Source organism: Chiroxiphia lanceolata, chromosome Z (assembly GCF_009829145.1).
Source record: "Chiroxiphia lanceolata isolate bChiLan1 chromosome Z, bChiLan1.pri, whole genome shotgun sequence".
NCBI classification, from domain to species: Eukaryota; Metazoa; Chordata; class Aves; order Passeriformes; family Pipridae; genus Chiroxiphia; species Chiroxiphia lanceolata.
The window spans coordinates 74,754,189-74,769,251 of NC_045671.1; the positions used below are offsets into that span (position 1 = coordinate 74,754,189).

At 38.7% G+C, this 15,063-nt stretch overlaps 1 protein-coding gene across 14 annotated transcripts in view; it reads right to left on the minus strand.

The window, feature by feature from the left end:
• AOPEP (aminopeptidase O (putative)) overlaps nucleotides 1-15,063 on the minus strand; it is a 155,505-nt gene that overhangs the window by 80,554 nt on the left and 59,888 nt on the right. For 13 of the 14 annotated variants that reach the window (XM_032674640.1, XM_032674636.1, XM_032674641.1 and 10 more), the window contains 3 exons: nucleotides 11,025-11,085; nucleotides 2,262-2,324; nucleotides 1,553-1,636 (listed from right to left, as the gene is read on the minus strand). In XM_032674640.1, the coding sequence (XP_032530531.1) occupies nucleotides 1,553-1,636; nucleotides 2,262-2,324; nucleotides 11,025-11,085 (208 nt within the window). The remainder of the gene's footprint in view (nucleotides 1-1,552; nucleotides 1,637-2,261; nucleotides 2,325-11,024; nucleotides 11,086-15,063) is intronic. The other variant, XM_032674642.1, reaches the window with a different exon arrangement.

The window sequence follows — 15,063 nt, forward strand, 5'->3', positions numbered from 1 at the left end:
CCTATTGTTCAGGCGTAACACGGGATCTACTTTGTACCGTTTAAAAATTACTTCAAAATGTATGTAGACTATGGTTTGTACTAGGGTTATGTATCCTATCAATGCATTTTGCTCACAAATTCCCAAGATGATACAATTTTTAACCTAAAAAAGTCTTATTCCTCTTAACATAAAATGATAGACCTCTTAACATAAAAATCAGACCTTCATGATGCAGTCATCATCACTTTGTATAAGAAGAAAAGAATTAAATCAGACTGTTCAAATTACCGTGGTATTACTCTGCTCTCCATTGCTGGAAACTCCTGGTAAGAACACTTTTGAACAGACTAATGCTCGCTATAGCTACACATACATGTAAACAAACATTCACATACAGAAATACAAACAAAAATGGAATTACCTAGTGAAACAGTTTATGCTATCTCTGTTTAAATCACATCATTCTAAAGTACAACAACATAGAACATCTTTCCTAAATTATGTTTTCCAGTTACAAAATGCAAGTAGTGAATAAAAGGATGCTTTTTGGTGGTTTTTAGCTAGCCATGGAGCTGGTAAATCACTCCTATACAAGGCACTTTGAGGACATTTGTCATAGAGTTGCAATGTCTGTACTAAGGCAACACATCCCAGGAGTTGGCAGCCATCCTATCAGCAAGAATTTGGCTACAGAAGCAGCAATGATTCATCATGCATTCTAGAAGCACTGTCAAAACAGCAAAGCAACACACTGCTATTTTAATCCTTCAGAAGTAACAAGAGTTTTAAAAAACAATCATAAATTTGTTGCAAAATCAAAACAAGTAAAAACCCCATAGTTCTAATAATGCATTTGGAAGTGCATCTTTATTTACTTTTTATTCAAATTTTTCCCTCAGAGGACAGAAAACAGCTATTTAGTTAAAATATCAGCTAATTACTTACCTCTCTACATTGCAAGTTAAGAACAAGTGTCTCATAATAGCTTAATCAAAATCGCTGGTTAAAAATAGTTCAAATTTAGTTGCATTCAAGTTTAAGAATCTTCTGTAGTAATTTTTAAAATAACCTTCTAGACACATCGACATTAACTGAAATCTGTACTGCAAATAGATGACTTTCAAACTCACACTCTGAATGAAGTCAAGAGCATAGTCTGAATATTTGTTTCAACATACACATCACATCTATCATTGTCCGAATATCGACCGTGAAAACTGTTTCTCAGCTACCAGTATCCAAAAACAGTGGTGCAGGTCCTGTTAAAAGCTCTCAAGTGCTATATTTCTCTGATGAAAGCACCCTTCTCTTTCTTCCTCAGAATGGTCCAGTTAAACATAATTATAGGAAAATTTTGTCTTCTGCACTAACAATCTGAAAAGATTGTTAAATTCTTGCCATTGTAACTACAGAGTGACTGTGAAACTTTATCTGTAACACCCTTTTTTACTATCACCTTGTCGAAGACGGTAAATAACATCGCTATAGAGCTTAGGGAGGCGTAACCAGAAAGCATTTTGGATCTGCTGCCCTTTGTCCCATTACCCAAACAGACATCGTGATCGCTTACCTTCTGGAAAATTACTTCATCCTGCTTTCTTTTCTTTTTGCTGCTTTTTCTGACCCTCTGGTTTGTCTGAATCCATTTCGTGACCTGGAGTTCAAAACCATGGTGCTTTTTTAGGAAGAAGACAACAACCTGAGTGCAGCTACTCAGCATTGGTAAAAAGCTATGAGACTCAAGACAATTTTTTTAATTGCTTCACTGGATAGGGAAGAACACTTTTCCCATACAGACTGGCAAGCTCTTAGGCAATCTATTTAGTTACTTGTGCACGGACCAAGTGCGAGGTGGTGTTCTTCTTCTCAGAGCTTTCAGTTTAAGGTTTTTTCACAAAGAATGTGTTTGATGCCAGGCCAGGTTGCCAAATGGAAAGTTATCACTGCAGCGTGCAAAAATCCCGGGCAAAATCTCTGCGCTTTATCCCATACACCATCTAGTTCAAGTAAGAGATTTATTTCCAGCCACTCACTCGAACGTTGTTCCAGACTACCAACGTCAAATTTGGCTTGTGGGGTTGTTATTATTTCATAGAGTAATGACACTTGGGGTTTTTTGCCCCTACAAATATTTTTATACTTAATACGAAAGCAATTATTTTTTAAAGCAAAAGCGTGCCGGGCTGGGGGTGGTGAGTCAGGTGGAAAACTCCAGGAGCAGATCTGCAAGGGCAAGAAGCGAGATGCAATGTAACAGCCGCGAAAGGTTCCCTCCTCACCTCCCCGCGCACTTGCCGGACGAGCTGACACTCCTTCCACGTCTCGACCTCCTCCAGCAGGGGCTACACGGGGGAGAAAGCGCAGGTTGAGGCGGGCTCGGGTCCCCGTTCCGCGGCCACGGAGAGCGCCGGCACAGCCCGCTCCGCCAGCACAGCCCGCTCCGCCCGCCGGCAGCCTCCCGGAGCCGCGCCCGCCCCGTGCCGAGCTGGGCCGAGCCGTGCGGGGCCATCCCGGGCCGGGCCGGGCCACCCCCTCTCCCGCCTCGGCAGCGGCACCGCACAGCCCTGGTAGGAAATGAAACACCTCGGCGGGGTCCCGGAGCCCCGCGGGGAGGAGGAGCCTCACACACGTCAGGGCCGGGGCTGGGGCGGCCCGGCCGCGGCACCGCTCGGCTGCGATCGGCCCGGACCCCCTGAGAGCTCGGAGCCCGGCCCGGCCCGGATCCCCCCCAGGTTTGGAGCCCAGCCCGGCCCGGCCCGGGCGGCGCTGCCGCCGCCCCGCGCTCCCTCCGTGGGCCGGGCCGGCCCTTCCCAAGCTCGGCAGGCACGCTCGTCACGGGTTTGCAGCCTGATCATTAGAGATACCCACTGTCTTCGAGACCCTTACTATGAAAGCCGCTTTCCTATGAACCTTCCTATAAACAGCCGCTGTCACAAGTCTGTGGGACAGAGGAATGGCCTAACGGGGCTAGTTCAAGAGAGCAAGTATCACCATCAACTGATTCAAGATTGGCCTCCATACTTTCTTGCACCTCCCAAATCCAACTATTAAACTCCCTTGGAGGGTCTGAAATGCATCTTAAATCAAGATGCAAAGCAGCTTTTTAGTCATGTTGTAGCACACAAAGCCCATTACCTAGGCCTCGGCTAAATGCTTTATTTACTCGACAAGATGCTGTGAGGATGTGATTAAATTTGGGACTTCAACAAGTGTATCTGCAGCCTCTGAAGAGGATATTCTAACTCCACCATGATGGGAGAGACCCAAGCCATATCCGCCATGCAAAATCTGAATACTATAAATCCTTACATTACAATTTTATAAAGTACTTTGTGTTTATATTTAAAAAACAAAAGGCAATAAAAGATAGACTGTATCGTACTTGGTACCGTTAAAATGATGCTAGTAATGTATTTTCAGTATTTTAGGGTTTTTTTATACTCTTATACTATATATGGCAATTCCCTGATTTCATTCTGAAGCCTCCCTGAAGCTTCAGAAAAAAAATCTGTGCTCTTGTAGAAGAATACGGTTCATTAAAGCATGCATTTGAGCAAACCCTCAAAAATATAGAATTAGATGGACTTTGCAAACAGATTTAAGTAAAGGTAAGTCCATATGAAGTCTTGAAAGTATCCTTTACCACTTGGAAAAAAAAAAAGAAAAAATCTTTTCTACCCTTTTTGTTTTACTGCCACAACATCCTTCTTTCAAGATCAAAAGCTTTAGATCAAAGCCAAGATCAAACTCAGTGCTTTAAATAGAAGCAACTTCACTATGAACCATTAAACAAAGAAGAACTTTTTAACAGAGATATCACAGTAGAAAATCTCACTATAGTTTTTTATTTTGTACTCACAAGGTCTACTTGAAACTGAGTAACATATTTTTATTTTGTAAAACCATGACAAATTTTTTACTATGATAATTCTGAAAGCTCCTATAACTTGACTCTTGAACTGAGTGCATTTGAATGAAGAAAGAACAGAGCATAGTTCAAAGAGAATGAACAAAATTACGAACAAAAAATTATATTAATTGCAAACACAAATGAATGCAACTACCTAAACAGTATTTCCTTGGATCAGTTAACAAATTAGATTGAATATTCCCACAGAAGTAGTTATGGGAAATGCTGGACCATAGAAACAATGAAACATATTTATACTTTAAATCCTTTAAAGAATTACACTTTCTTTCCTGTCAAATGTTTGGAGAAAACCAGGGAAAAAAAATTACCAGACACTGATTGTCAGACCTGCAGACCCTGAAGCTGATTTGGGATGAAAATCCATAAACATACAAATATACTGTGTGTTAAACCCCAGAGGAAGCTCCTGTTTTCTTGTTAATAGCTGCAGAGTAGTGAAGGAAACTCAAGGGGAATTGTTACTGACTTTTTCTATTGGTAATATACCCTGTGGAGCCAACAGCCGGGGTTCCCTGGAGCTGGCTGCTGTGCACATCCTACCTGAGACACTCAGCTACTGAGATGAGAGCCCTGCAGCACAAGGTGAGAGCCAACATGCCAGTGCAGACACCTGCAGAGGAAAGAGGGCAGGGACAGAAACAGGGTGGGCCTAACAGGCTGCAGTCATACCACGCTGGTTGTGCAGTCAACTGTTCACTTATTGATGCTTCAATAAGATTTAGCTCATAACCAGACTAGGAAATTTTGCTGGGATTGGAAGAGAGAGCATGGAAGAGAGAGAGCAGATGAAGAGGAAAAGAAGAAGGGAGGTGGAAAAAAGGAGAGAAGGAGGGTAAGGGAGGTAGGGGGGAGAAGATTTTTTAAGAACATTTTGTCTCCTACTGTATTCCTTTGTACTTCAAAAGCTTACTTACACCAGATAAAAGAGTGATGGTACACCCAGTTTAAAGTGAGGGTGACTGCATTACCCTCTATCAACTGTCCTGTTGGCTGTCCACATGACACTGTCATACTTAAATCCCTTCACAATAGAAATTAAGAGATTAGTCCATCCTCTCTGTCCTTTCTCACTTGTGAAGACTTTGTTTCAGAGACTACTAATGGAGCTGTATAACTCTATAACAGTTAAAACATATCAAAGCACGCTAGGATCCTTCAGTCTTGCAACATCAGGATTAAACATAACTGAATTTTGAAAAATAGGGGGAGAAAGAAGCACTTTCTACCAATTGGGTGAAGGTAGGCCTAATATCCTGGTAAATAACTTAGGCAATGGTTTACACCAGTTCCTCTTCAAGCCAGACCAGATCCCAAGCATAAAAGGAACTTTCAGAATTGTGAAAACAATAGGAGATTTGTGCAACAGAGAACTGTTTCATTTTACATCGAAACAGAAACTGGTTTTAAATTGTTCTGGCTGTGATGGCTAATGGAGATATTTCATAAGTAAGTGAAAAATTTTAATCATGCACTTTGCATATGTTGTCTATAACTTCAGTTCCTCTGTGCTGCCCTTATGCAAAGACAGTCAGTACTGACAAACCAAGAAGGTAGTTTTACCTAAGGTGAACATTGATTCAATACCATTTTAGGCTTTCCAGCAGTCCTCAGATACTGGAAGGCAAAAAGAAAAAGATGAAAATGTGGAATAAAAATATTTACTGTAAACGAATTTCAGAAGAGCTCCTGCAAAGCAGAAGAAATTGATAACTAATGCAGTCGTTTTCCAACCTCTCATTTCTAGAGATATTATGTTCCCCTCAATTACTGAAATTTACATCACATATACACCCTGACATTTACATATTCAGATCTACATGGACACCAGCAAGAGCACAGAAAAGTCATTTTCTCCTAGATGATGTAGCTAACTTCACCAGTCTACAAATTGCAATTTTGTACCTTTTTACATCTTCCCATTTAACAGAAAACAAAAAATGGACTCCCTCCTAGTTTCATCCTACCATATTAGAATGATACAGCTTACTTTCTAAGGTTGATGCCATCATCTCTGCAATATCAGAAATGGATAATTTAAAGGCACTACGATAAAATGTAGGATATACAACTGTTTTCTTACCACACAGATGATTTACTGGGAAAAAAAGAACACTAGTTAGAAAATTAGCTTACTTGGAGACTGAGAATATAATGTGCCTTCAGAACAGTCTGTATGACCTGAAAATTGTTTCAGCAGGAAAAACCTGGCTTCCAATCTTTTGTAAAAAAAGTTCAGAAAATGGAAGTACAGAAAAGTATTTTATCCAGTAGCTCACTAGATGATCAAGTATGTCTTGAAGCATTTGACTGAGAAAACAACTGTAAGGATTTTAAAACACTACTGTTACCAGAATTTGGCAGAGAAACTAAGGAGGTAGTGGGCTACATCTGAAAATGACAAGATGGTTGGTGCATCCACATTGCAAGAAACAGTAAATCTGCAGCAAATAAAAATTACTGAAAAAGAAATCCAGCCCAGAATGTTCTCCTATAAGAACAGCGAGTTCTCCAACTGATTTTGTGCAGTTTTCATGTGTACAGCTTTATTCGCTGAAATGGAAAATCAAGTTTTTCTGACATTATTCATTTTCTAAGAAAGATGGTCATGTTCTAAATGTTCTAATTCCTCCAAGAGTCACTGTGGTGATGTAAACACATTCTTTTCAGGTCAGCATGCTGATCTGATATTTTTCAACACAAACATCCCTACAGAGAAATTCTGTTCAAGTCAAACTTCCTCTTCCTTAAAATATGTCTACCTCCAAGAGACAAAACCCTATTGAAACAATAGAATCATAGAATCAGCTGGGTTGGAAAAGACCTCTGAGATCATCAAGTCCAACCCCAATCCAACCCTGCCGTGGTTCCCAGATCATGGCACTGGTGCCACATCGAGGATGTACTCTCAGCACACTGCAACAGGACTTTCACATACTATGGCAGAAATGTTTTTCAAATTGGTAATCCAAGTATATCCTTCATATCCACATTAGCAACTCTGCTTTGTGAAGAAAGTTACTATGTAAAGACTAATCACTGAATCCCCAGAACCACCTATTTAGCTGCAAGATCAGATTCATAATTTAATAAAGAAAGCATCTCTAACAACAATACCACAGCATCTCTAAATAATATGCTTATTACTAAATAATTTTATGTAGCATATATATGATATATAGCATATGGTATATGATTTATGTATCATATAGGGTTATATTATCTATATTATGATAAAATATTATCTATACTATGAGAATATTTTTAGAGTATGCTAAAATGGTCTCTTTGGTTTCTTCCTCTTCTAATTTCACTAGGTCCTCTCACTACTATACAGCTGCCTCTGAAGCAACTGGAAAAGTAGTTTGCTGGTTTACATTTAGACCTTTCTGCTTGAGAACTACTGCCATGTGCTCTGAATTTCCAATACAGTCCAGAGTACAAGTTACAACATCTTTCTCTAAAAGTAGCAAGATATAACTCTTTTTAATACAATCACATATGGACATAAACCCTCAGATTTTAGGTTGGCCCTGCACTCCGTAATGAATCAGCAGGTCACACTTTTTGGGTTAGCACTACAGAGGGATGCATGGACATCAGGTGCATGGTATGTGTTTTTACATGTGTGAAATACATCTTCCCCACATATTCACTCCTTCCAGTCACAAACATGTCTTTCTAAAAGCCTAGAAAACAGGGAAATTTTCAAGGAAGTAAAATTTAGAGTGTTCTTTTAAAAACCCTAGACCACTGGGAACGGTAGGTGGCAACTTGTTTCTGTCACATAAAATTTCTACCTCAGCTTCAGGTCCAACTCTTTATCCTCCTGCACTAAAAAGATCTCAAATATTATTTCCTGGAGTAGCATTTGACTTTTCATTATTTCATAACCTCGTTCCGATGCAATAAAACTACTTATAAGGAACCCCAAACTGGAGAGATTTCAGACATATCAAAGCCTACTCTTTCCTAATTAATAGAGAAAAGCTGTTTTCTTGAAAGGTAGCACAAAAAATATTTTAAACCTTAATGGTTTGTTTCCATTGAGTAAAGAAAACAATGAGTAGGCTAAAAATTAATTGGTTGCTAACTTCTGTGCTTTTCTTCGGATGTTTTTACAAGCAACGAATTAAAATCAATGTTTATTGCTATGCAAGCCCAGCTGTGTCCTCATTAAGCAAGTCTACCTTCAACATTTCTGTGAAAAAGAGGGCCTGTCCTCCCTCTCTTTGCTATGTTTTCACCCCCTGCACATGTAGGTGGGAGAGTGGGAGCTTGGGAATGTGAACTCAATCCAGCATTGATCAGCCAGGCAGGAAACTGTTATGGTTCTTAGATACCAAACATAACTCCTTTCCAGTACACAGAAGCTCAGCCATTCTGCACATAACACAGCTTTTGTGTTCAGCAATGCAATTAATAGGAAAAGGGAATGAAAATGACTGCCTGAGATTTATTAAACTTAAAAGAGATCCTAATGAACAAACAGAAGGAATCCAGCCCACACTTACTGTAGAAATCGAACATTAGTTTCAAATGCACTTCAACGTCTCGACCAAGTTATTACTTGTGCAAATTTACTCTACTACTACAAGTACTTTACCTCTGAGCTGAACACACACGATACTGAAAGGCAGTCTGAAGAAAAACAGAATCGCTTTTGTGAAAATCGGGCTTTTAACTGACGAGGCAAGCCAATGTTTTAGCAGGTCATAAAACTAAATCCAGTAAAGTATCCTCCTCATCCTTAACGTAGACTCATGGTCCCAGCTGAGACTCTCAAAAGCTTTTTTTTTTTCTTAATTATTCACTTCATAAATTGAGACTCCTAAATTAAGACTCCTAAAACTCTGGTTTAATTTTCACTTTTGGAATTCAGAACAACAAAGGCACTAAAATGTTATAGCCAATACTTTCACCTCTAACTTTTAAAAGTTACATTTCAACCTAGACACCAAGTTACTCAGTGCCCCCCGAGCATCTAACCTGAGGCAGAATGTTACCCCATTTTAGAATGTAATCACACAATACTTTGTAACAACACTATTCGGATCTCAAATGTCTGTGGTTTTCTCCTAAATCAGCAATCACGTGCAACGCAGAAGAAACTTAAATCAAACCCTCCAAAATGATAACAATACTTTAAATCACACCTGAACTTCAAGAGCTCTGTAACAAATTTGGGTCCTTACTAACACTTAATGATGTATCTTTTTATATAAGCCATTTTCATGAACTTTTGAACTATTCTACAAACAAAAATACACCACTGTTGTGTCTCATTTAGCAGTATCTTAACTGCAATTTACAAGAATGGCTAAATAAATTACAAGGCCATTTTATGCCAATAACCTTCTTCAGATAAATACAGATCTCTTTAATTAATAACAGACCTTACATCTTTTTTGACAGTTTGTTGCAAACAAAATTCTCTGTATCCTGTGGTCTATCTAGAAAACTTTCAGGTGGATAGTCTATTTTTTTCAGAGTCAACAACATAGAGATTGAGTTTGTCTGTCTTGTTGATCTTCATGATTCATCTAACATTTATGCATGCTACAGTATTATATACATTGATTACAGTTTTATATTTTCCCAAAATCTTTATTCTAAGAAAATGGGATGCAATGTTGTCAGTAGAACTGATAATCTCAGAAAAAACACAGCACTAATAACTCACATTCAAAAACTTCTTTCTTATTGTGCTTGCTATCACTACAGAAGACATTAAATAATTGATATTGTTGATCTATGCTCGTTTACATTTTTAACAACTTAAGAAAGATCTTTTAATCTTCCAGTCTGCAAACTTGCTAATACAAAAAAAATACCAATTTTCTTGAGTGGAAGGGCCTATTCATCAAAGCGTGGTTTCCATGTATAAGAACAAGTATATATGTTAAGGTAGCAGTTATGCTTTCTTCAGATTATTTCTCAAACAGAATTCAACCATCAGTTGAATCAGTTATATTCTCTGTGCTGGTATTAAAAACACACACAAAAATTTCCATGTTCAGATAAAAAAATAATCAAGTGGTAAGTATCCCCTAAGTATTTAATCAGCAGCCTGCTGTTCTTGGGACTAATACTTAACACTAATTTTGAAATTAATGTGAGATTCACTATTAAATGTTATTAAATACCAAAGAAAATGATACCTCTCATAGACCCTTCCCATTTTTTTCCCCAAATCACACACTTGAATGAGATTTACATACTTGGGAGGTCACTCCCACTGCCAATGCCTACAAATTTACTGTATCTCAACAAACAGCAAGCATTTCACTTCTTTACTGTCTCATGTTGCCAACCACCAGTATGTAGTTACTATGTACACCCCAAAAGAAAAACTTCAAGATAAGGCATGACTAGCAATGACAAGAAATATCAAGTGTTAACAACCCTAAGCCTTAAGTCATACTCTGATCCAATAAGAGTGATTTTTATGCAAGAAAAATTTTCTAGTACCCTCTATAAAACTGGAGTGCACAACTGGAGTTTAGTAAGAGCATTCTTTTGAAAAATATTTGAATGTGGTAACTGACATAACTGCTACCCTGTGAAGCATTCTCCTGTAGAGCCATCCCTTCATCCATATTTTTGTCTTAAAAAAGGGAAACAGGAAATCTATACAGCTTATAATTGGGGCAAAAGCCAGGACCCTTCTTAACAGCAAACTGCTTTATCAGAAATCATATTAAGTACCTGAGCTGCTGCTGTAATATCCTCCTAAAATTTATGAAACCACAGAAGTACTCGACTTGCATTGATTTAGAACTGTTCGCAAATTATATTTCAGCTTAAATTTTTAAACAGTTTTGCCATGAGTTTCCTCTCCAATCCATTTTTAATTTGAGTAGGACAATCAGGGAATCACAGAATGATTTGGGTTGAAAGGGATCTTAAGCATCATCTAGTTCCAACCCACCTGCCATGGGCAGGGCTACCTTCCACCAGACAGGCTGCTCAAATCCAAGAGCCAATCACGTACAAACAAAACTCTTTATTTAAAATCATACCTCTTATAAATTCAGGTAATGATTTAAATAACATAATGTAATGAGAAGAGCAAGACTCCAGAAGGGACTGTGAACTGGTATTTTATACTTACCTTTGGTATTCCAGAAGTGTCAAGCCAGTTCTGGAAGATACTTTCAACAGTTAACCCGGATCTTGGGGGGGGGGGGGGGGAAATAAATTAGAAGAGACGCACAAAAATATCATTATTTTTCCATATACAAAAATAACCCTTTAGAAGCTAAGGAAACTCCCTAATTCCAAGTATTTGTTGTACTGCAGTGGTACTACATTCTTGGGTTTTTAATGAATAATACCATAACGGGTCACACAAGCAAATCAGGCAGATCAGGTTTTCTGTACTCAAAACTCAAATGATAAATTCAGTGCTTATGACGATTGACAGAGAAAGTATTAGGTGGTAAACCACATTTATGGAGCACGCGAAGTATGAACAGGTCCTCTGCTTCTCACTGAGTGGTTTTTTGATTTCTTTACAGGAAAAAAGTCTCAGGCAAGCACATTTATACTGAAACATTCAAAACCAGTAGTTTATTAAAGAAGTAGCCTAAATGTAAAGATAAAACACTAAATTAATTAAATACAAACTTCCTCAAACTTTTAGGTTTTAAAAGGCACTGACGGATATTAATTCTCAAAGTTACCAAGTATCTAATAAACTCTAGCTTTGTCTTTTCTGCACTTTCTTTATATCCTGATAACATTCACAGTGAAATCACAGAAGAGTTTGGAGCTCCAACAAAAGGAAATAGTCTCTCATGATCAAGCCCTGTGGGACTGAAATAACCACATGCTAAGTATTTGCAAATTCAGACATCATATTTCCCCTTTTACTTTTGTAGCCAACTTCTGTTGCATTTACTTCAGCTCTGGTTGGAGACTTCCCAACTTGCAGGGAACTCAAATAAAAAGAAATTTAAAACAATTTTTTTAAAAAATGGCACTGTCCATGCAGTGTGCTCTGTGCCAGTGCTGGAGAAAGGGAGTTGGAGAAACCCTCAATGAATGCAAATATTCTGAGGAGCAGAACAGATGTGTGTGGTCCTGTGCATGGGGATGCCTTGGCAAGGCTCATTCTCACACTTGCAGCTACTTTCACATGTGGAATGCAGACTCATAGCAAGCAAAGCATTCATGGAAAGAACAACCATTTCAAAGCTCTGAATCAGGAAGGCAAAGCAACTCAATACAAATTTTTCTCTGATCACATGATTCAAATAATTGCAGCAGTCAAGCAGAAATGTTTCTACACAGTAGGATTCTGAATTTTAAGGAAAACACCACTGTGCATGTTTGAATATATAAATAAATTCGTTACAGAAAACTTAACATGTATGTGATGCTTGTGTAGTGTTCCACATTCAAATAAATTATTAAACATCCAGGCTTGTTCCTTGATATTTATTCAAACTTATGAAATTTAGAGCACTTGACTGCTATATCCTTCAAAGTATAATTGCCTTCACCTTACCATCATGCTCTAAAAATTGGTGTCTAGTCTTAAGTTAGTTAGCTGAGTCCCTTCTAGAGGGAATAGAGAAGAGTATTTCCAAACAGTTAATCAACGTACTTTCCTCGGAATAAGATGATGTTCTTGAGTTCTCTTTTCTGTCTGGTTACTAGAAAAAGTGCATACAGGACTAGCTGAAAACTGGGCACCAAAATTTTACACAGTTAAAGGTGTAAATGTGGATTGTACCACTTATTCCGTCTCAAGTACTATAAGCAGAATAACAATTTTTTTAATTTGTTATTGCATGAATCAAAACAAATACAGCTCAGTGTTCTAATGCTGAAGCAGAACTAGGAGCTGGGAAAAATTCCCTTATCTGTGCATTTAGTTTGTCTTACCAACGGATAAGAAAAACAGCCTCACAATGCCAGGTAGTCCTTTTTCCTCCCTCCCCCAGAAGCTAAACTTATACTGTGAGATTTCCTCACGATAAAAAAGCTCTGTAAAATAATCTATGTTACATTTGCTATGTAGAGCATTTACGTAATACATCCCCTAATTTCAAAAACTGGCATTTATGACACTGAGGGGAATCACACTGTTCTGCCACTACACTAACCCGGGCAGTAAACCACTAGACAGCTACTCAGCCTTTCCTAAAACTATCCTTTTTCCCAAGGGCAAAGATAAGGGTGCTGCTGTTTCTCTGCCTGCAGCACCCCCAGTTTCAGCCAAACACCTGCCATATGACCATATGCAATCTTCTTTGTTCTTATTTGGACACACCTTTTTTTATTCCAACTTAGGACATTCTTGTTGGCACCTATCAAAAGAAACAACTTGGTTCAGCAGTTTACAGGCATCCACTATTTTTTTTTAATATATTAGTAATAAGCAGACCTGCTCTGAACCTCTTAAGAGTCAGTACTGAAGAACTGTGAAGATGTTGGAAAGGCTTCCACTAACTTGCTTGGCTTCAAAACAACCCCCAAAAATTTATCATAAACTATTGCTATTTCAAAAAAAAAACATGGTAGGAAAGGACAGACGGCCTGGTATTTCTAGAGGCTGCAGTTCAGTGAGGGCACTTACCACCCACTTAGGTTGCAGTTAAGCATCTCTAAGGGCTTAAATGTGGTGTTTGTGTGAATTTCTGGATGGGTTTCTGTTTCAGGTTCTGCACTGGACTGTGGGATCTGGGTTCCATTGTTCAGGTTCTTCAATTGCTTCCTACTGCAGTTCCCTGCTGTAAAATGAGAATGGGTTTACATCCATTATCTCCTCCCTTGTCTATTTGTTTAGATGATAAGCCAATCAGCCTAGGAATTATTTCCTGACATGCATACATACAGTTCATGGCCAGATTCAATGCTTCAGAGCAAGGTCTGTAAAACACTAACATTGATGATAACTTGAAAATGAGCATTTAAAAAGATGTCTGTATATCAGGTTTTCATTGCACAAGGCCCCAGGGCACTCTACAAACTTCAGGATAAACCCACTTACTTCCTAAATCAAGAGGAAGAAATCATGAAAGTGTGAAATTTTTTTCTATATGTAAAGGAGGATAGAAAAGTCTGCCATATCCAACTGAAATGAATAGCTGAGTAGTTTGAAATTGATGCATTATTTCAGTACTTAATTGACAAATTATGAAGACATCCAAGGAATGTGGTTAGCGAGCCTGGGTTATTAACAGTACAAATAGTAGAGCTGTACCACAAGCCTTCCTTTGCCTATCACATATTATTAAAACCACAGCTTAGTAGTAGACTTGTTTATTTTATTGAACGAAATGAAATAAAAACTATGAGCAGAAAACTCCAAAGACCAGAACTGACCTGCTCAAAAAAAATCTGCAGTCACAAAGTAGCTGCACAAGCAGCAACTCTTTAGAGATTTAAAGATTTATCTGAGACTAGTGAAGCTCCCCCTCTGTTCCAGGGGTAAATATTGAGCCTTGGCCCAGCTCACATGCTGGGCAGATGTGCAGAGGATGAAGGTGCAGCACAGACTGCGGGTGTGAGCCTTGGGGAGAAGAGAGCCACCAGGAGCTTTATAAAACCTAGTGCACTATATCATACAGACACACAGGAGGGGTTTGTTGGTGTCTGTTTTGGTTTGTTTGTTTTTTTCAATGTAGTGAAGTCTCAAATGATACATGAGCAAGTCAAATGCCTCAGTTACAGGTGGGAGGTACTGCAGCTGTTCGGCAGAAGGGCCAAGGTAATGTGAGACTCCAGCCAGTGCATGGAATATTTTAAAAATCTTTCTAAACAGAAAAGGGTAATGATGAATCTCTGTTTGTCCTTCTCACCAGTAGCCCTTCACACAGACAAATAATCTGCCTTAAAGGCAAGTTAAGAAATTATAAAGGTCCAGAAGGCAGTGCTCAGCCTGTCTGGTATGAGCATTCAGCTGCAGTCCAGAACCAGAAGGATCCTCCACCCAGGATGGATTCCTGCAGCCAGCATGCCATGATAATTGAATCAGAGCAGGAAGGGAAGGAGCCCTATTAACCAGGCATAAAAATCTCCTCCTCTGAACGCAGAAGGCAGCAAAAATCAGTGACTGCCCCTTAAAAAATTACGTCTGTATCTTGGAACTACTCATCACTGGGAATGTACTTTAAAATCTCCTTTAAATAAAAACTACAGGA